This window comes from Carcharodon carcharias, chromosome 12, assembly GCF_017639515.1.
Source record: "Carcharodon carcharias isolate sCarCar2 chromosome 12, sCarCar2.pri, whole genome shotgun sequence".
In the NCBI taxonomy this organism is placed as follows: domain Eukaryota; kingdom Metazoa; phylum Chordata; class Chondrichthyes; order Lamniformes; family Lamnidae; genus Carcharodon; species Carcharodon carcharias.
Window position 1 is genome coordinate 17,525,821 of NC_054478.1, and position 23,066 is coordinate 17,548,886.

At 45.0% G+C, this 23,066-nt stretch overlaps 1 protein-coding gene across 5 annotated transcripts in view; it reads left to right on the forward strand.

Moving 5' to 3' along the window:
- LOC121284957 (aspartyl aminopeptidase) overlaps window positions 1-23,066 on the forward strand; it is a 58,388-nt gene that overhangs the window by 7,041 nt on the left and 28,281 nt on the right. For 3 of the 5 annotated variants that reach the window (XM_041200945.1, XM_041200943.1, XM_041200946.1), the window contains exons 2-6: window positions 4,201-4,291; window positions 16,004-16,092; window positions 19,390-19,503; window positions 21,854-21,979; window positions 22,511-22,635. In XM_041200945.1, the coding sequence (XP_041056879.1) occupies window positions 4,204-4,291; window positions 16,004-16,092; window positions 19,390-19,503; window positions 21,854-21,979; window positions 22,511-22,635 (542 nt within the window). In that variant the 5' untranslated portion in view covers window positions 4,201-4,203. Of the gene's footprint in view, window positions 1-730; window positions 1,398-1,999; window positions 2,244-4,200; window positions 4,292-11,044; window positions 11,201-16,003; window positions 16,093-19,389; window positions 19,504-21,853; window positions 21,980-22,510; window positions 22,636-23,066 lie in introns of those variants that run through there. The other 2 variants (XM_041200944.1, XM_041200947.1) reach the window with 2 other exon arrangements.

The following is a 23,066-nucleotide window of genomic DNA, read 5'->3' on the forward strand; positions in this document are numbered from 1 at the left end:
TTTCCAGGGCCACCTCCTTTAGTACCCTGGGATATAGATTGTCAGGCCCTGGGGATTTATTGGCTTTCAGTCCCATTAATTCCGCTAGCACTGTTTTTTAATAATACTAATTCTCTTCAATTCCTCCTTCTCACTAGATCTTTGGTTCCCTAGTATTTCTGGGAAGTTATTTGTGTCTTCTCCATGAAGACAGAACTGAAGTAGTTGTTTAATTGCTCTGCCATATTCTTGTTCTCTTTTATAAATTCTCCTGTTTCGGACTTATTTATCTTAACTAATCTTTTTCTTCTTATGTAGTTATAGAAGCTTTTGCAGTCCTCTTTTATGTTCCTTGCTAGCTTGCCCTCATACTCTATTTTCCCTTCTTAATCAATCTCTTGGTCCTCCTTTGCTGAATTCTAAACTGTTCCCAATCCTCAGGCTTGCTACTTTTTCTAGCAACATTATATGACTCCTTTTGGATCTAATACTATCCTTAGTTTCTTTTGTTGGCCATGGTTGGGCCAGTTTTCCTGTTATGTTTTTGCGCCAGATAGGACTATATAACTGTTGCAATGCATACATTCTTTCCTTAAATATTAGTCATTGCCTATCCATCATCATGCCTTTTAATAAAGTTCCCCAGTCTATCTTAGCCAACTTAGACAAAATGAAAAGCCCAAAGTGAAACTGAAGCAGCAAACCATCTGGAGATGGGTGGAGGTGAAAGCTTTTATTTAAAAAAGTACTGGAGCTGGTTTTTCAGGTCATCAAGTTAATTAGTGTTTATTTTCATTTCAGGGCTGTGCCTGCTTGCAGATCGTAAGCAAAGCTTGTGGCTGCAGTCAGGGCGGGTAATCTGGACTGACTCTCGGATGGGGTAGGAACTGGACAGCTTGACCATAGGAAAGAAAAAAGACTTGCATTTATATAGCACCTTCCATGAGCACTGGAAGCTTCACAGCCAATGAGACCCTTTTGAAGTATAGCCACTGTTGTAATGTAGCTAATTTGCACACAGCAAGCTCCCACAAACAACAGTGTGACAACAGCAAGATGAACTATTTTTGTCATGTTGATCAAGGGGAAAACATTGGCCAGAACACTGGGGAGAACTCCCCTGCTCTTCTTCGAAATAATGCAAAAGGATCTTTTGCGTCCATCTAGGAGGGCAGATAGGACCTTGGTTTAATATCTCATGCTAAAGATGGCACCTCCAACAGTGCAGCACTTCCTCAGTACTGCACTGGAGTGTCAGTCTTGATTTTGTGCTCAAGTCTTAAAGTTGGAACCTACAATCTTCTGACTCAGACGAAAGTGCTACCAACTGAGTCATGGCTAACAAAAGATATCTCGACTGTGCCCACATTTGATTGTTTGAGTGACTCCTGCTGGCAAAAGACACTTGGGGACTTTGTGTAAGGACAGACTTGAACTCTACTGTGATGCCTGATTAATTAAGGAATTCCCTGGATCTCTGTCCCCTCTAACACCTTCTTAGAATCAGAGAATGGTTGATGCAGCAGAGTTGGCATGCAGTGACCAATCATGTTATAGGAACATAGGAGCAGGATGGGCTGTTATCGCAACCTCCTTCATGCTCTTCAGTAGGGCAAAGGAAGGGACAAAGGAAACACTTCAAAGGCACCCTGAGCTCTCCTTGAAGCTTGGCAGCATTGAGATTATTGCTCGCTACCAATCATTCAAAATGGCGACAACTTGCCCATGAAGCCATATTGTCTTATCAATGAGGCGGCAAAGAAGGAAAGACAAGGAAGAAAATCCTGCACTCCAGATCCCACTAGCTCGTGGTACCCCTTGTCCCGAGTGCTCAAAAGTCTGTGGGTTGACAATCGACCTGCTCAGTCACATGAAGAGCTGTGGCAGCAACTCATGACCCTGAGTAGATGTCATCAAGTTGAGAGACAGACAGTGAGGGCAATCAAAATCCTTAATTATTCAGACAGTTTCTTCAAGTTTTTCAAGACTTGACAAATAATTACCATTTCTTTGCCTTTAGCAGCTCTGTTTTAGTGCTTCTATTGATGTTCTGGATCTCGCAACCTTCACCAGTCTCAAATAGAACTCTCACCTCCATGGAGGTGCATCCCAATTGTCTTCATAACAAACAATTTGTCTCTTAACATTTCCCAACTACCATACTACCATAGTCCGTACAAGACTCGAATACTTACAACTTCCATATGTGGACAGACTTGCTCCACTGAAAGCCTCGTGCAAGGTAGAAATAGTATTGGTCATTGGTAAGTAGTAATTGGGTTTTCTTGAGACCACACCTGGAGTACTCTGAGCAGTTTTGGTTTCTACATTTAAGAAAGATATTCTTACATTGGAGGCAGTACAGTGAAGGTTCACTAGATTGGTTCCTGCAATGAGGGAGTTGTTCTATGATGAGAGGCTGAGTAAATTGGACTTACATTTTCTGGAGAAGAATGAGAGACTATCTCATTGAAACCTACAAAATTCTGAAGGGGCTTGATAGGGTGGACACAGATTATTTCCACTGGGAACCTAAAACATGGGGGCACAGTCTCAGGATAAGGCATTTAGGACTGTGTTGAGGAGAAATTAATTCACTCAAAGACTGGTGAATCTTTGGAATTCTCTATCTCAGAGGATTGTGAATGCTCCATCACTGAATACATTTAAGGCTTTGATTGACAGATTTTTGGTCTCTCAGGGAATTAAGGGATTTGGGGAGCAGGCAGGAAAGTGGAGTTGAAGCCCGAGATCAGCCATGATCGTACTGAATGGCAGGGCAGGTTCGACGAGCCATGTGGTTTACTCCTGCACCTATTTCTTATGTTCTTGTAATTAACCATAGTCCACAAATGACGATAGGCATTTCTCTCTATTGGAGGGAGACAATTTGTTATATATAGCCTAAAGGGCATCACTCCGCAAGTGTGGGGCAAGTTGAGGAGACAGGCCTCCATGAACCATCACAGCTGGTACGGGGATTGAACCTGTGCTGTTGGTGCCATCTAACCAACTGAGCTGACATAAAAAATAGACGTAGGCTCCTCAGCATCTCGTGCCTGCTCCACCATTCATTAAGACTATGGCTGATCTGCCTCAATTCGACTTTCCCCGTCCAGTTCCCATATCCCTTAATAATAAACTTGGAAAATGAATATAAGTAAGTGTGAGATGGTGCATTTTGTAGGAAGAGGAAGGAAGTCACTCGCACAGGAAATGGAAGCAAGATGAAGCCATTTGACCCCTCGAACCTGCTCCATCATTCAGTAAGATCGTGGCTGATCTTCTACTAAATGACATTTTCCTGCAGTATCCCCATACCCCTTGATATCTTTAATATCCAGAAATCTGTTGATCTCAGTCTTGAATATGTTCAGTGACTGAACCTCCGCAGTCCTCTGGGGTAGAGAATTCCAAAGATTTACCACCCTCTGAGTGAAGAAATTCCTCCATATCTCAGTCCTAAATGGCCTGCCCCTCATTCTGAGACTAGACACCCCCCACCCTGCCCCCGCAACCCCCAACTGGGCAAGCACCTTTCCTGCATCTATCCTGTCAAGCCCTGCATGAATTTTATATGTCTCATTCTTCTGAACCATAGAGAATACAGGTCTCCTCAATCTCCCCTCATAGGACAATACAGTACAGAAAATAAGAATCTGAATGGGGTAGAGGAGCAAAGAGATCTAGTAGTACAGAACACAAATCACTAAAAGTAGCAAAACAGGTTAACAAAGCCGAGAAAAACAAACCTAGTACTGGGCTCCATTTCTTGAGCGTTTGAATATAAAGCAGAGAAGTTATGTTAAAGTTGTATAGAACCTTTGTAGAACCACACTAAGAGTACTGTGCACAATCCTGGTCTTTGTACTACTAAAAGAATATAGAGGCACTGGAGAAGGTGCAAAAAAAGATTCACAAGGATGATAACAAAACTGAGAAAATATTCTTATTAACTAAATAGACTGCAGCTCTTATCTCTTAGAACGAGAAGGTTGAGGGTGATTCAGAATGCTGGAGTGCTGACCTTTATACCTAGAGGACTAGAATACAAAGGTGTAGATGTCATGTGTCTATAAGGCCAAGGATACCATGTGCTTTTTTAACCACTTGTTTCTGAAATCAAGCTGGGGTGTTTCGGTGCTTTTCACCTGGGGTAGATATTAAGACTGCCTCTTGCGTTGTCATCTGATGTGTTTAATTTACTTCTTCACCACTCAGGCCATGAGTACGAAAGGTTTGAAAGAAGCAGTACAGAATGCTGCCAAGGAATTCCTGTCCTTTGTGGATAAGGGGGTGTCCCCATATCACGGTAAGCTGACCTTTTCATTCTGTTGCTTGTAGAATATGTAAAAGTCATGAGGGAGACTTCTGTTGCCTGCTTCTGATTTACAGCCTGTGAGTTCCAGTTTCATTCACCCATACCTACCAGCGATGACTCTTGGAAAAATCCAGTGTGTGGACATTGCCTGAAGATAGGCTCATGCTCGATTGTGATGCAGCCTGCAGTTGAACTGACAATGTCCCAGTTCAAGCAGGACGGCTTTCGAAAGGGAGCTGGCTAAGCACCTGAAAAGAAAAAATTTGCAGGAAGTGGGGAAAGGGCTGGGGAGTGGGCTGAGCTGATTTGTTCTTGGCAAGAGCTGGCACAGAGACGTTAGGCCAAAAAGCCTCCTGTGCTGTAATCATTCAGTGATTCTATGAATGCTATGAATTGCCGAGTGCAAGTCAGTTTGCCCAGTTGCAAGTCAGCGACTTCAAAGCTGACTGGATTGCAATTGAGACCAGCCCAATACAATTGTAATGACCCATTCCGTAGATCATTGCATCCCAGCTTTGTCCTTCAGTGTGATTTTTAAGGGTGTAATTGTACGGAAACCTTTGCAAATATCTTCCCGCTCACCGGTACAAAAATGGCTCAGTTGGTAGCCTTCCTCCCTTCTCTGAGGCAGGAGGTTGTGGCATGAAACTGGGTGCGTAATTTAGGTTGATGCTCAGAGTGTTGTACTGAGCATGTCTTTGGAATGAGGCGTTAACCCTTGGGTCCATCTGCCTGCTCAGGCGAACATGAAAGATCCCAGGGCAGCTGTCGAATGAATACAGGGTGTTCCCTCTGGGTCTTGGCAACATTCCACCTCCATTTTTAGAGGAGGCGGTGGTATTGTCACTGGACTAGTATTCCAGAGACCAGGTTAATGCTCTGGGGGACCCGGGTTTGATTCCCACCATGGCAGATGATGAAATTTGAATTCAATAAAAGAAACCTGGAATTAAAAATCTGATGATGACCATGAAACCATTGTTGATTGTTGTAGAAACCCATCTGGGCTCACTAATGTCCTTTGGGGAAGGAAATCTGTCGTCCTTACCTCGTTTGGCCTACGTGTGACTCCAGACCCACAGCAATGTGGATGGGCAATAAATGCTGGCCTAGCCAGCGACGCCCACATGAACAAATAATAAAAGAAAATTGTTCCCAAAGGCCACTGTGGTGTGAAAGAACCTTCAGAGCAAAGCTTTTTCTGGCTCTTTCTCTTTCCATTTCTGATGACAGATTACACTCAAAATATTAATCTTTTCTTAGCATTATTAATGTTCCCAGCGCCCAATCTTTCCTCCTTTCAGATTGATTTACTGTATATCCCTTCAACCTTTCATTTAGTCAATTCCCTTTCAAAATCAAGTTTAACTTGCAGACATCGGCAGTGTAATTAGTATCTTTATTGCAACAATACTTTAAATCCCCATTCTGTGCCATTCCATCCTTTTCATGCCATCCCTCTCATGCCATTCCTCACTCCTTTCATATCATTCCCATCCCATCCCAGATTCCACCCCTTCTTATCTCATCCCATTCTCACATTCCATACCTCCCATGCTCCCTCCCCACCACCCTCCCTGTTGTTCTTCCACCCCACAACCTGCTGTTTTTTCACCCCCATCTCCCATTTCTTCCCCCTCCCCCTTGCAAAGGGTTTTATGTTCAGTGATGTTGTCCTGCGAAACACTGTTCTGTACCTGTGGGGTGACAGTTGGTTAATTAGATATCACCACCACCTTCTCAAGGGCAATTAGGGATGGGCAACAAATGCTGGCCACAGCCTGTGAAAGAATAATAATAAACATACTTTATTGTAACAGTCGGGTACTGAGTGTACCCAGGCACCACCATCCAAATAAACCCACCAATAGACCCATCGCTTAAACTGTCCAATCAATACTGACAAAACTGCTTAATATTATTATAGATTCTGTTGTCCTGACAGTGGTGGCACAGCATCTCCACTGGCAGGAGGGTGTAATTACATGCTGTTAAGATGACAGCAATGGCTGCCATTGTAAATGTGGGCGAGCCAATGGATAAGTTTGTTTCTGCTTCTCCCACAGGAGTATTGAACTAAACCATTCAGACCCAATAGAAGCTGTGTTCGAGTGCTAACTTAATTTGGTTGTTAGACCCGAGAAGTAGGGAATACATTTGGTCTCTGTGTCCTTCAGGTGGAGTTTAATCAAGGCTTATGATTCTGATTTCTGTCCGCTCGCTCTGCTGGATAATACAGGGGTGAGAACAGCATCCGACTCAGCAGTTCTTCTCCTCTGTATTTGAACAGAAATGTAGAAACAGGAGGAGGCCATTCAGCCCCATAAGCCTGTTGCATCGCCATTCAATGAGATCATGGATGATCTGTATCTCAACTCCATCTACCTACCTTGGTTCTGTAATCCTTAATACCTTTACCCAGCAAAAATCTATTGATATCAGTGTTGAAGTGTTCAACTGGTCCCCAGCAACAGTTTTTTTTGGGGTGGGAGTTGGGGGGGTGATGGGGGTGGGGATGGGGTGAGAGTTCCAAATTTCCACTACCGTTAGTGTGAAAAAGTGCTTCCTGTCATCACCCCTGAGCTGCCTGTCTCTAATTTTAATGTGATGCCCTCTTGATCTGGACTTAACCCATCAGAAAAAGTAGTTTTTCCCTATCTACCTTATCAACTCTTTTAGTTACCTTAAACACCTCAATTAAATCAATGGGTGGTAGGATTAGTAAGTTTGCCGATAACACAAAGATTGGTCGGGTGGTTAACAGTGAGGTTGAGTGCCTTAGGCTACAGGAAGATATAGACGGGATGGTCAAATGGGCAGATAAGTGGCAGATGGAATTTAACCCTGAAAAGTGTGAGGTGATACACTTTGGAAGGACTAATTTGACAAGGAAGTATTCAATGAACGGCATGGCACTAGGAAGTTCTGAGGAACAAAGGGACCTTGGCGTGTGTGTCCATAGATCTCTGAAGGCAGAGGGGCATGTTAGTGGGGTGATGAAAAAGGCATATGGGACACTTGCCTTTATCAATCGAGGCATAGATTACAAAAGTAGGGAGGTCATGTTGGAATTGTATAAACCTTAGTGAGGCCACAGCTGGAGTACTGTGTGCAGTTCTGGTCGCCACATTATAGGAAGGATGTGATTGCACTGGAGGGGGTGCAGAGGAGATTCACCAGGATGTTGCCTGGGATGAAACATTTAAGTTAGGAAGAGAGGTTGGATAGACTTGGGTTGTTTTTGTTGGAGCAGAGAAGACCGAGGGGCGACCTGATCGAGGTGTACAAGATTATGAGGGGCATGGACAGGGTGGATAGGGAGCAGCTGTTCCCCTTAGTTGAAGGGTCAGTCACAAGGGGGCAGAAGTTCAATGTGAGGGGCAGGAGGTTAGGGGGCTTGTGAGGGAAAACTTTTTTACCCAAAGGGTGGTGACAGTCTGGAATGCACTGCCTGGGAGAGTGGTGGAGACAGGTTGCCTCACATCCTTTAAAAAGTACCTGGATGAGCACTTGGCATGTCATAACATTCAAGGCTATGCGCCAAGTGCTGGTAAATGGGATTAGGTAGGTAGGTGTGTCAGGTATTTCTCACATGTCGGTGCAGACTCGATGGGCCAAAGGCCTCTTCTGCACTGGTGATTCTGCGAATTCATCCCTCAATCTTCTATACAAGGGAATACAATGCAAAACCATGCAAACTGCCCTGATGATTTAATCCATTTCATTCTGGTGAATCTGTGCTGCACCCCAGTCCAAGGCCAGATATATCCTTGCTGAGGTGCAGTGCCCAGAACTGAATGCACTTTAGGAAGAATGTGAAGAGAGAATGCAGAAAAGATTCATAAGAATGGTTCCCAGGATGAGGAACTTGAGTTATGTAACAAGATCAGAGAAGTTAGGACTGTTTTCTTTAGAGAAGAGAAGGTCGAGAGGAGATTTGATAGAGGTGTTCAAAATAATGAGGAGTCTGGGCAGAGTCGATCAGGAGAGACTGTTCCCATTGGTGGAAGGATCGAGAACCAGGGGGCACAGTTTTAAGGTAATTGGCAAAAAAAACCGATGGAGATATGAGGAGAAATTCTTTTCACTCAGCAAGTGGTTAGGATCTGGAATGCACTGCCTGAGAGTGTGGTGGAGGGGAATTGTAGCATTCAAGAGGGAATTTGACTATTATCTGAAAAGGAAGAATGTGCCAGGCTACAGGGAAAAGGCGAAGGAATGGCACTCGGAGAATTGCTCTTTCGGAGAGCGGGTGCAGACACGATGGGCAAAATGGCCTCCTTCTGTGCTGCGAAAGTTCTGTGATTCTGCGCGCTAAAAAGGACCTATACCAGAGCTTTTTACAACTGTAGCATAACTTCTATCCTTCATTGGTTCCTCGATGTTAGATAAATCACTGCAGGAATCTCCCAGGAGAAATTCTTTGCCTTTTACAATTGAGTAATTCAATCATTGCAGTAATGTGTGAAAGATACACGTAACTGATGTGATTTGTAGTTTGCAATCAGAGTGGTGCTGAACAAGGGGACTGGAGAGGGGAAACTAAGATTCAGTGAAGATGCAGCGATTAACCCTATGAAGTCTGAACTTCTGCTTCACAGTGATTTCAGTGATCAGCGTGTTAAGTCACAATGAGTGATTAAGATGCTGGGATATATTTATAGACCATTGACTATAAGACATTACTCTTTCCTTGTACAATATTTATCCCTCAGTAACCATCACGATAAAGCCAATTATTTGGTCATTGTGATATGGCTGTTTGTGGGAACTTGCTGTGTGCAAATTGGCTGCTGCATTCCCTACAATGACTACAATTCAAAAGTACCTTAAAAGAGAGAGAAAAAGGAGACAGTTGGAAAAATAAGAAAATAATTTTAATAGTTTTAATTTAAGTTTAAAAAAAAATCTCCAAGAAGCATTTACTAGCCGCTTGAATGAGCCTCCACAATTTCAGTTGTTTCCTTTCTGGACTGGAGAGGTTGAGTGGCATTACAGGAACATAAACCTGGCCATTAAAAGACTCTTTTGCTGTTAAGTACCAACCTTAAAGTATGACTTGAATGGGAAATTGATGTGCAAATGCAGCAACTTCTACAAACTCACAAGGAGGTTGAGGGCGAGTTACTGTTTTCACGAGGCTAATGGCAGAGTGGTATAATCATCCAGCAGCTCGTGGTGATTCGTAACTCGTAGGAAATCCCCCTCACCGTAAATTTGTTGGATGATTTGCATATTAATAATGGCAAATGCCATTAAACAGGGAGTTATTTTGGCAGCAAAACCTGGGCTGTTAAAGGATGGGGGAAAATGCAATGAGGGTGGATTGCTGGGGCTAGCACAGGTCCAAATCGTCATATCTGTCAAGAAATTTTATATTTTATCACATGTATGAATGACATGGACAGGTGCTGTGGTATGTTATAGTTCATTCAGGGAGTGCAAGTTGCTGTGGCAACAGTGCACTTTTTATGTGCATGTTGTAGTCTGGAGCTATAGATAGAGATGGTAGAGGCTCCAACACTCTTTCCCTCACATGGCTGACTTCCTAGTCTGTCCCACTCCTAAACTTCCAGCTGCAACTTTAAGGTTCTGCCTCCTTGTTCTGAATACTTCCCACCATAGGGTAAATAAAGAGAAGCTATTTCTTATTGATTCCTTTAATCATCTTACACACCTCAAATAAATACCCCTTCATAGAGGAACGCTAGCCTGGTCTATCTAGAATGTAGAACTAGGGGACACAGTTTAAAAATAAGATGTCTCCCATTTAAGATAGAGATGAGGAAGAATTTTTTCTCTGAGAATCATTTGTCTTTGGAATTATTTTCCACAGTGAGCAGTGGAGGCTGGGTCATTGAACATATTCAAGGCTGAGTTACATAGATCCTTGATTGACAAGTGGAGCCAAGGGTCATGGGGGACAGGCAGGAAAGTGAAGTTAAGGCCACAATCAGATCAGCCATGATCTTATTGAGTGGCAGAGCAGGTTTGATGGACTGAATTTCCTCCTCCTGCTTCTAATTCTTATGACCTTATTCAGCCTGTGCTGATAATTTAACCCTTTTAGCCCCAGTACCATTCGGTGCATCACCTGAAAGGCCAATATATCCTTCCTGAGATGTGCCCAGTAGCCTAAATATAATCTAACCAGAGCTTTATATAGCTTGCACCTTTCTGTATTCCAACTCCCTTGAGATCTATTCCATAAGGCCTTATAATTTATTTTTTGTACCTGTCCACTAGCTGCCGACACCATCTAATCTCACACATGAAGAACTGGCACTTGACTTGACGAAACGATGGGGAGGAGTACCCATGGAATTGGGAGGAGTACCCATGGAATTGTACCTCTGGCAAGGGTGTTAGCACCTTCAAGGCAGAGAAGGGGAGAAAATGGAGGGAAAGCATTTATTTAGATCTGAAGCAGCGTCTTCATGAAATGCTTGGCTGCTTTTCTTGTTGGCCTGTGATCAGCTCAGTGAAGCAAAGCACGCCAGTGCACGTGATCGCTCCACTTGTTCATGGTGTTACGACAGCAGTGGTGTGTTCTCTATCCCCTGTTAAAACTGCAGCCAAATGCTGTTTTTCATGTTGATTGCTCATCCCTTAAAATCATATCCAGCTGGTGGAAAATGCAACAAGTTGAGAGTCTCTTCAAAGGACCATAGATCCCATTAAAGCTAAGAGGCTTCTTCAGAAGCGATTTAATTGAGCTCCTTTTATGACCAATTGCTTCTCCAGAGCCTATACCTTTGAAATCGCTGATTATTACAAGCATTTTGAAGCTGTCGTTTGCAGAGTCCAGATTATGCAGCAATCTTATCCAGACTCAGTTGCAGTCTCCCAGGACCTTTGTTCCCTTTGCTGAAGCTGATGAAAAACTGCAAGGACATTAGGGTGAGTTTATTGGACCATTCAGGTTTGATTTTTAGTCCCCCATCCAATTTTCAACCCTCTGAAGGTGCTGTCTGCTGTTCCGGTGAAGTTCTTCAGGCATTTGGCACCCACACTGTGCCCTTCACCCAAATGCCCAGCCATTGTTTGGGAGGCTGTACAGTGAGTGTCAGTAGGTGATTTACCTTTAGAGGGAAGATCATGTCCTCCACCAACATACAGACACATTCTGACACCCGAATCACAGAATTGTTACAGCACAGAGGAGGCCATTTAACCCATTGTGTCTGTGCTGGCTCTCTGAATAAGCAGTGTACCTAGTGCCATTGCCCCGCCTTCTCCCAGTAACCCTGCACGTTTTTCTTTTCCAGACAATAGTCCAATTCCCTCTTGAATGCCTGGATTGAACCTGCCTCCACCACACTCTGAAGCAGTGCCTTCCAGATCCTAACCACTCATTGCGTGAAAATCTTTCTCCTCATGTCTTAAATCTGTGCCCTCAGGTTCTCGATCATTTCACCAGTGGGAACAGTTTTCCCTGTCTACTGTGTCCAGACCCCTCTTGACGTTGAATACCTCTATCAAACCCCCTCTGAACTTTCTCTCCTCCAAGGAAAACAGCCCCAGCTTCTCCAATCTTTCTATGTAACTGAAATTCCTCTGTTCAGATGTGGAAACCCTGGTCAACATTTTTCTATTTCCTTGCTCTCTCTCAATCAGAGTGAGACTTTCGAACTCTGGGAGACCAGGCACTGTAGAGAAGCTTTGTTTCATTAACTTTCTCTAAGAATTAGCTTGCATTTATATGGGCCCCTTTCATGACTACTGGATGTCCGAAACTGTTTTATGGCCAATTAAGTACTTTTGAAGTGTAATTTAGAAAATGGCAACCTAATTTTTGCACTGCAAGGTCCCATAAACAATACTGGGACAATGACCAGATCATCTCTTTTAGTCATGTTGGTCGAGAGATACGTGTTGGCCAGGACACTTGGGAAAATTCCCCCTTTCTAATTTGAATAGTTGTGTGGGATTTTTATATCTGTCTGAGAGGGTAGACGGGCCCTCAGGTTAACATCTCATCCAAAGGATGATTTTTTTATTATTCGTTCATGGGATGTGGGTGTCGAGGGTAGGCCAGCATTTATTGCCCATCCCTAATTGCCCCTTGAGAAGGTGGCAGTGAGCTGCTTTCTTGAGCTGCTGCAGTCAGTGTAGTGCAGATACACCCACAGTGCTGGGCATCGTTGGCAAGGCCAGCATTTGTTCCCCATTCCTAATTGCCCCTTGAATTGAGTGGCTTGCTAGGCCATTTCAGAGGGCAGTTGAGTCAACCACATTGCTGTGGGTCTGAAGTCACATGTAGGCCAGACCAGGTAAGGATGGCAGATTTCCTTCCCTAAAAGACGTTAGTGAACCAGATAAGCTTTTACAACAATTGATGATAGTTGTCATGGTCACCATTTCTGAGATTCGCTTCATGTTCCAGATTTATACATTAAATTTAAAGTCCATCAGCTGCCGTAGTGGAATTTGAACCCATGTCTCCTGAGCATTAGCCTGGGCCTCTGGATCACTTGTTTTTTTAGGGAGTGCCAGAGTTTTGACCCAGCAACGATGAAGGAATTCCAAGTAGTTCCAAGTCATGATGGTGTGTGGCTAGGAAGGGAACTTGGAGCTAGTAGTGTTTCCCATGCATCTGCTGCCTCTCTCAAACTGTGCAGAACTCCCCCAGTACTGTCACTGGGAGTGTCGGCTTACATTGAATGCTCGAGGCTCCTCTGCAGTGGGGCCTGAGCAGACAAACTTCTGACACCGTGCTATCGACTGAAGAAAGGCTGACACCTAGTTCATGACTATAACCATAAAATGAAAGGTCTGAAGTACACTTACAAGGTTGCACCCTGTGATAAGTTGATTTTGCACAGTACTCAGCACAGAGTTCCGATATGTTGGATTCAGCATCTTCATTTCCATGTCATTCTGCAAATCTTCCAGAGAATAGACTATCCAGCTGGTCTCCCACTCTGCACCCTCCATAAACTTGTTTTCATCCATAAGGTGATTAACCAAAGAGCCAGAGGTGACTTGTGGGAAATCTTTTTTTATACAATGAGTGGTTAGGATTTGGAATGCACTGCTTGATAGGATACAAAGTCAGTAGCAACTTTCAAAAGGGATTTGGATAAATACTTGAAGGAGAAATAATTGCAGGAGCATGGGGAAAGATCAGGGAAGTAGGACTTACTGGATTGATCTTCAAAAGAGTTGGCACAGACTCAGAGGACCGAATGACCTCCTTCAAGGCTGTACTATTCTATGATTCTAACTCTGCCTGCATCCTAACTCGCACAGAGTTCATTACACACATCGCCCTGGTGCTTGCTGCCCGATTTGGTAACACCTCAATTTTAAAATTCTCATCCTTGTGTTCAAATCCCTCCATTGCCATTGCTCCCTATCTCTGTAACCTCCTCCAGCCCCACAACTGTCCAGGATCTCTGCTCTCCTCCAATTCAGACCTCCTGTACATTCCTAATTTTCTTCACTCCGCTAGTGGGGCTATGCTTTCAGCAACTGAGGCCCCAAGCTCTGCAAAACCCTCCCTAAAATTCACTGTAACACTCTCCCTCTTTCTCTCGCTCTGTCTCCCTTCCTTTAAGATGCTTCTTAAAAACCTATCTCTTTGAACAAACTTTTGGGCGTCTGTCTTACGTGGCTCGCTGTCACTCTTTGTCTCATAGCGCTCTTGCTGAAGTGCCTTGTGATGTTTTACTATATTAAAAGTGCTATATAAATACAAGTTGTTGGTGAGGGAAAAGACTGTCAGTCCTTTTTGGATGAATGAGTTAACCTGGGACAAATGAAGTTCTTAATCAATAACTGTCTGACAGTCAACGCTATGTGCCTTGACTAAACTCCCTAATTAATTCAGCTCTGTGGCCCTTCTCAGCCTGGGTCACCAATCATGTACTTGCACTCATAGTTAGAATCATACAGCACAGGGAGACTATCCAGCCTATTGTGCGTGTGCCAAGTCTCCCCTAGAGATATCCAGTTGGCCCAGCTACCCCCTCCCTGCCTCTGGTCTTTCCGCATAACCCTGCAGATGTTTTCCTTTTTAGTTGGGGATCCAGTTCCCTTTTGAAAGTTACTGCAGAGTCTGCTTTCAGTACCCTTTCGGACTGCTTTTTAACCAAGATTATTGGAAATGGGCCCAAATGATTGGAACAAAAAAATTCAGTTAGAATTCTACTGATCCCTGGGATGGGGGATTATCATACGAAGGAAGGTGGACAGACTGGGCCTGTATCCATTGGAGTTTAGAAAAATGAGAGGTAATTGAAACAGATAAGGTTCTGAAGGGACTTGACAGGGTGGATGCTGAAAGGATGTTTTCCCTTGTGGGAGAAACTAGACCTAAGGGACAGTTTAAAACTGATGTCAGTAGACAGCACCTCCAACAGTGCAGCACTCCCCCAGTACTGCACCAGGCCTAGAGTTTTGTGCTCAAGTCTCTGGAGTGGGACTTGAAACCCTAACCTTCTGATTTGGCCCAGAGTGCTATCAGCTGAGTTGTGGCTGACTTTTTGAATCGCCACTCTGCCACCTGCTTGGTCTGAAAAAGGGCTTCCTGATATAAGACCAAAATCTACCCCCCACCAGTCTGAACCTGCCCCCGACCTGTTGCTGTTTAACTTTTGCCCCAGACTTACCTTCTCTGTGCTGGTTACTGATATCGTCTGAGAGTTCACTCTCGGCCTCTTCCTTTCAAGGCTGAGGAGCTCCGGTTTCTTCAGTTTTTCCAAGGAGTCAGCTCAGTTTGACTTGTAGTGCCCTCGTCTACCGCTCCTGGAATTGGAAAATGTGGGTTTGAGCTGCATTCGTGGGCTTGAAACACCCCGAGGAAGATTAGCACCAACCCCACCTAGTGTACTGCATTGCATTCTGGGGACCACATCTCAGCAAGGACAAATTGGCCTTGGAGCAGGTGCAGCACAGATGCAGCTGAATGATACCAGGGCTGAAAGGGTTAAATGACAAGGAGATAGGCTTGTTCTTCCTTCAGTGGAGTGACTGAAGAATCATCTAATCAAGGTGTTTCAGCCGTTGAATAGGTTTGATAAGGTAGATAGAGAGAAACGGTTTCCTCTGGTGAGGGAATTAAGAACAGTGGGCTGTAATCTTAAAAGCAGAGCCAGGCTGTTCAGTGGTGGTGAAAAGAAGCACTTCTTCAGACAAAGGGGTGTGGAAATCTGGAACACTGCCCCGCCCGTGCCAAAAAATGTCGTAGATGCTTGGGGATAATTAGAGCTCTAAGGTCTGAGATTGATAGATTTTTATTGAGTAAGGCTATCAGTGAGGGAGTCCGTTACCACAGTTGGTTAAATGGCTAGCATGTGGTGCAGAATAACGCTAACCACAGGTTCAATCCCTGTGCCGGCTGAGGTAATTCTTGGTGCCTGCCTCCTCGCTTTGTCCCATGGTAATATCGTGGCATGAGCCATGATTAACAATCCTTGGACAATGAGGATGTGAAGTAGAGAGAGAGATTGAAGGGTATCAAGAGATATGGTGGGTAGCTGGGGCTGAAATGCAGATCAGCCATGATCTAATTGAATGATGGAACATTACTGAGGGGCCAAATGGCCTCTTCTTATTTCTAATGTCCCGATGTTCCCAGATCAGAGTTGTCAGAGATCTTGCTGTTCTGAATGATTAGGTACATATCACACTGGGTAGTGTTTTTATGAATTGAGCAACCTGATATGGGTGAGTAATCAGTTCACGGCTTTCTTGTTGCAGTTGTTGAAGAGTGCAAGCGACATCTTCGTTCAGCTGGCTTCCAGGAACTAAAGGAGATTGACCACTGGGACCTGAAACCTACCAACAAGGTGAGGGGCAGGGGGTTGGGGGGAAGCATGGGGACTGTGATACAGAGGCAGTCGCTCATCTCAGGGGTTTCCACTAGAACCAATTAGAAAATTAACCTTACAGCTTGGTGGTCACAGTGCTTTCAGAATTAAAGTCTTTGCGTAGAAATACACTCCCCCACCACCTGAACCCATAATATTGATTCACGAGTTATTCCTGAAGTGATTTTTTTTTCTCCCTGTCCCTCTTGACACTGCAAACATTCTTGCTGATGTAAGTTCCACAAGGGGGAGGTGGTGGGGTAGTGGTAATGTCACTAAACTAGTAATCCAGAGGCCCCAGGCTAATGCTCTGGAGACGCGGGTTCAAATCCCACCACGGCAGCTGGTGGAATTTAAATTCAGTTGTATCAACAACTGCTACAAAGTCTACAAAAAGGAATGAAACCAGTCAAATTATCCAACATCGAACTGGAAATGACAACGACAAACCCAGCCCTGTTGACCCTGCAAAGTCCTCCTTACTGACATCTGCGGGTTTATGCCAAAATTGGGAGAGCTGTCCCACAGACTAGTCTGGCAACAGCCTGTTATAGTCATCCTCACGGAATCATACCTTACAGACACTGTTCCAGACACCACTATCGCCATCCCTGAGTATGTCCTATCCCACTGGCCGGACAGACCCACCAGAGGTGGCAGCACAGTGTTATACAGTCAACAGGGAGTTGCCCTGGGAGTCCTCAATATTGACTGTGGACCCCACGAAGCCTCGTGGTATCAGGTCAAACATGGGTAAGGAGAGCTGCTGACGACCCCCCACCCCCCAACTCAGCTGATGAATCAGTGCTCCTCCATGTTGAACACCAGATGGAGGAAGCACTGAGAGTAGCAAGAGCACAGATGGACTTTGGGTGAGGGACTCCAATGTCCATCACCGAGAATGGCTCGGTAGCACCACTACTGACCGAGCTGGCTGAGTCCTAAATGATATAGCTGCTGGACTGGCTCTGCAGCAGGTGGTGGGGGAACCAACAGGAGGGAAAAACATACTTGACCTTGTCCTCACCAATCTACCTATCACAGATGCATCTCCCATGACATTATTGGTAGGAGTTACCACCACACAATCCTTCTGGAGATGAAGTTCCGTCTTCACATTGAGGATACCCTCTGTCACCGTGCTATATGGGATAGATTTCAAACAGATCTAGAAACTCAAGACTGGGTGTCCATGAGGCACTGTGGGCCATCAGCAGCAGCAGAATTGCACTCAACCACAGCCAGTAACCTCAAGGTCCGGTATATTTGCCACTCTTCCATTACCATCAAGCTAGGGAATCAACCCTAGTTCAATGAAGAGTGCAGGAGGGCATGCCAGGAGCAGCACCGGGCATAACTAAAAATGAGGTGCCAATCTGATGAAGCTATTACACAGCACTACTTGCACGCCAAACAGCAAAAGCAGCAAGTGAGAGATAGCTAAGCGATTGCACAATCAACGAATCAGATCTAAGCTCTGCAGTCCTGCCACATCTAGTCATGAATGGAGGTGGACAATTAAACAACTAACAGGAGGAGGAGTTTCTGCAGATTCCCCATCCTCAATGATGATCCCCAGCACATCAGTGCAAAAGACAAGGCTGAGCATTTGCAATAGTCTTTGAGTGGATGATCCATCTTGACCTCCTCCTGAGGTCCCCACCATCACAAATGACAGTCTTTAGCCAATTTGATTCACTCCACGTTAAAGCAAGAAACGGCTGAAGGCTCTGGATCCTGCAAAGGCTATGGGCCCTGACAACATTCCAGCAACAGTACTGAAGACTTGTGATCCAGAACCAACTGTGCCTTTAGCTAAGCTGTTCCAGTACAGCGACAAAGCAGGCATCTACCCAGCAATGTGGAAAATTGCCCAGGTATGTCTTGTACACAAAAAGCAGGACAAATCCAACCTGGACATTTACTGGCCCATCAGTCTACTCTCGATCATCAGCAGAGTGATGGAAAGTGTCGTCGACAGTGCTATCAAGCGGCACTTACTTGCAATAACCTGCTCAATGACTATCACTTTGGGTTCTGTCACCACCACTCAGATCCTGACCTTATTACAGCCTTTGTCCAAAGATGGACAAAAAAGCTGAACTCCAGAGGTGAGGGGAGAGTGATTGCAGTTGACATCAAGGCAGCGTTTGACTAATTGTGGCATTAAAGAGCCATAGCAAAACTGAAGTCAATGGGAATCAGGGGAAAACTCTTCACTAGTTGGAGTCATAACTAGCATAAAGGAATATGGTTGTGGTTGTACAGGCCCTCTCCCACAACTCTTCATTTGGTACATCAATGACCTGTATTAGTGCCGCTTCATGCTCTTGTCTGGACCTAGAAAAATTGATCAATTTTGCTTCCAATTGCCACCCCTTTCTCATGTTCACATGGACCATCTCCAACACTTCCCTTCCTTGACTTCACTGTCACCATTTCTGGTGATAGACTGTCCACCAAGATTCATTAAAAGCCCACAGACCCCCACAGCTACCTTGACTACAGTCTGCTTCCTGTAAGGACTCCATCCCATTCTCTCAGTTTTTCCGCCTCTGTCGCATCTGTTCCAGTGATGCCACCTTCCAAAACGGTGCTTCTGACATGTCTTCTCTTTTTCTTAACCGAAGTTTCCCCCTCACTGTGGTCGACAGGGCCCACAACTGTGTCCGACCCATCTCCTGCACCTCCGCCTTCACCCCTTCCCCTCCCTCCCAGAAACATGATAGGGTCCCTCTTGTGCTCACCTTTCACTCCACCAGCCTCCGCATTCAAAGGATCATCCTCCGCCATTTCCACCAACTCCAGCATGATGCCACCACCAAGCACATCTTCCCCTCAGTGCCCCACGCCCACCCAATCAGTCAGCATTCCATAGGGACCGCTCCCTCCATGACACCCTGGTCCACTCCTCCATCACCCCCAACTCCTCATCCCCTTCCCACAGCACCTTCCCATGCAATCGCAGAAGGTACAACACTTGTCCCTTTACCTCCTCCCTCCACATCAATTCTCCACTTTCTGTCCTTTAGCCAATTTTGCATCCATATTACTTTCCCTATCAACCCATGGGCTTTAATTTTGTTGGTATTATCAAATGCCTTACGAAAGCTCATATACACAACATTAGCCGTACTTATCCTCATCAAGCTTCTCAGTTATTCATCCAAGATCTTGTGAGCCCCTTAGATTCTGTAGTTAAATCAAAAAATGTGCGTCAAGCACAATCTACTGATTGCCAACTAAGCTCTGTGTAATTCCCTTTGCTTTAAACAGTATTACCTGACGAGGAACTACTCTACAATAATTGCCTTTGCGGTGGGAGGCAAGTACAAAGCAGGGAATGGATTCAGCATGATTGGAGCTCACACGGACAGCCCCTGCCTGCGGGTAAGTCTGGAATATCACCTAACATGGTCTTGATTTTGCAGGTCGGGTCGGTGAATATCTGAGGGACAGGAACTGTGTTGAGTACAGTACAAATATCACAAAGCAAATGTAATTCGCCATGCTCTGTGAGCTGTGTTGATCTCAGACAGAAAGAGATTGGTGCTAATGGGCAGTGTAACAAGACAACATCTCATGCAAGGCATTTTCTCATAAAACGTCTGACAGATAATTTAGGGAAGGGTGCAACTGGAGAATGGGTAATGAAGTTCCACTATCAGAGGAGAACTGGTTGTTGCTCCAAGTTTTCTCATCCACACAGAGACTCCAAACAAACCAGCCTCACATAATTGGGGAAAAAAGGGAATTGACTAACGTCTTGAAGGGAAAACAAATTGCTGAACATAGGACTTGGAAGCAGGAGTAGGCCATTCACCTCTTCAAACCTCCTCCGCCATCCAACAAGATCATAGCTGACCTGATTGTGGTCTCAACTTCACTTGTTACCAAAGCTTTTTGTCTTGCACTCATCAGGACAATTGCAAGAATGCCAAATTTCAAATGTTCACAGCAATTTATACTACAGGAGAAAAGGGTGTTAATTGGTTGGTGGCTCAACTCTGGCTGAAGCATTGCCATGGAGAAGGCTTAGACAAATTCCTTTTGTTTGCAGAGAATGGGCCACTGTATATAAATGTATGTCACTTCTAGCAAGCGTAAGTGAGCCATGTTAAGAGCTTGACTTTTCAAGCCTTGCGCCTCTTTTGAATTACCTGGGAGCCAGGGGAGCCTATACTTCTTTCTCCATGGCAACTCCTTGGCTAATCAGAGTTGTTCTGACAACCAATCAGCACCCTTTTCTCCTATGGTATAATTTTTCTTTTGTTGTGATTGTTTGAAATTTGGCATTCTTGCCTTTGTCCTGATGAGTGCAGGAGGAAGGTTTTTGGTAACATGTCTCCCCTTCCAGCAATATTCAAGTCCTGTACTACCAAGTGACGGTGTGGAAAAAAATTACACACCTACGAGGAAGGAACAGGGGTGTGGCTGCCTCTCTCAAAGAGTTGGCATGGGCCAAATGGCAGCCTCCTGTGCTGTATTATTCTATGATTGTTGGAAGCAAAGATTTCTTTAATTCTTTACCTGTTTGGAGAACTGTCTTTTATCTTCCTTTTTTCTCTTCATTTCCCCTCACTCTGTTTCCTCTCTCTATATTTTCCTTTCTCTTCTCTTTTTGTGTTTTTAAGTTTACCAAGTTAGGGGATATCAGAGTTGGGAATGGAATACTTTTCCCACTTTTTGCACCCAGACTGCTCTTAGGCCAGGTGTGATGAGGCTTAGATACAGAGTAAGGTTTCCTGAATGCTGCCTAAGGGATGCGAATTAACCCCAACCTTATAGGACTGACCCCTCAACATTAGTGAAAAAAAAGAACCGATTTAACAGCAACATGCATTGGTTCCATTCTTAACTATCTCATCATAACCAGAGAATCACTTGTAACGGCTTTGCTTCCTGCTCCTGCTCCATTACCTGTGGTGTTCCCCCAAGGATTTATCCTCGTCCCCCTCCTATTTTTACATGCTGCCCCTCGGCGACATTCTCCAAAGGCACAGCATTAGTTTTCACATGCATGCTGGCACCCAGCTCCACTTCACTGCCACCTCTCCCAACACCTCCACTGGTGCTAAGTTATCAGACTGCTTATCTGACACCCAGTACTGGATGAGCAGAAATTTCCTCTAGTTATATATTGGAAAGACTGAAGCCATTGTTTTCAGTCCCCGCTTCAAATTCCATTCCCTACCTACCAACTCCATTCCTCTCCCTGGCAGCACTCACCATTCTGACATGGAAATATATCGCCGTTCCTTCACTGTCGCTGGGTCAAAATCCTAGAACTCCTTCCCTAACAGCACTATGGATATACCTATGCCACATGGGCTGCAGTGGTTCAAAAGGGCAGCTCACCACCACCTTCTCAAGGGCAACAAGGGATGAGCAATAAATGCTGGTCCAGCCAGCGACACCCACATCCTGTGAATGAATTTTTAAAAAAGAGTCTGAAACTAAGCCAATCTGTTTGCAACTTTGGTGTCACATTTGATTCTAGTTGCTGCCCAGTCTATGTGCATGTTTTTATTTTTATGCTTGTTCATGAGATGTGGGCATCTTTGGCAAGGCCAGCAGTTGTTGCCCATCTCTCAATTGCCCTTGAAAAGGTGGTGATGAGTGGCCTTCCTGAACTGCTGCAACGCGTGTGGTGTATTGGTGGGCGGTTTTGGGAGTACTGCATTCTTTGCGTTATTGGTTGACAGGTGTTGAGTTTGTTTCAATTTGTTTATGTTACCAGGTAAAGCTCAGGTCAAAGAAGTCGCAAGTGGGTTACCTGCAGGTGGGAGTGGAGTGTTACGGTGGTGGAATCTGGAATACCTGGTTCGACCGTGACCTCACAATGGCTGGCAGGGTTTTGGTGAAGGTAAGTTGGGTTCCTTGGCCACGCTGGCTTCTAGGTTTGGCAATGTCACAATTTTGAAATTCTTATCCTTGTTTTCTAAAACATCCATAACCTCTCCCCCTATCTCTGGAACCTCCAGCCCTACAACCCTCCAAGATCTTTGCGCTGCTCCAATTCTGGCCTCTTGCGTTTTCCCAGTTTCCGTTGCTCCATCGCTGGTGGATATGTCCTCAACTGCCAAGGCCCTAGACTCTGATATTCCCTCCCCAAAACCATCCACCTCTCTCTCCTTCTCTAAGATGCTCCTTAAAACTGACCACTTTGACCAAGTTTTAGGTCACCTGTCCTAATATCTCCTTCTGTTGGTAAGGAGTCAAATTTTATGAAGCACCTTACGACATTTTACTACATTATAGGTGCTCTGTAAATGCAGGTTGTTGTTGTTCCAGCTCTTCTGTCTGCAGTGCATCCAATGCCATGTCATTCTGGTGCATACAGTTTGATGCAGCAATTTTTACTTGCTTTAGATCTCTGCTTTTCTTCTGCTTCTAGAATGGAGACAAAGTGGAGCATCGCCTGGTCAATGTGGCTGATCCAGTCCTTCGTATCCCTCATCTGGCCATCCACCTGCAGAGAGACATTAACGACAACTTTGGACCCAACAAGGAGACTCACCTGTACGCTGGCATGGTTGGCAGCCTTTGTAATGCGCTGAGGGACTCGCCCTGCCCTCAGCTCAGCTGGCAATCGCATTCCCACTACCGACCATGGGTCCGGGTTCCACCCTGGAGACCTGAGTGCACAATCTAGCCTGAAGGGTAGTGCCGTACTATCGGAGGCGCATTCCTCAGCTGAAACTTTAGTCCACCGTCCCACCTGTTTTGGTGGGTGATGAGGGAGCCTTCAGAGAATGAATAGAGTCCTGGCTCAGGGTGTACACCCAGTTCTCTGGCTGTAACACTTTATTACAGCAGGGCAAGGTGCCATTTAAGTTTAACAAGAATCGGATTTTGGGTCGAAAAGGGAGTGATAGGGTCCAGCCCTATACTTCAGTTCTATACACCCACTAAGCTCGGATGAATTGCAAGGCTCCCTTTTGCCCTCACGT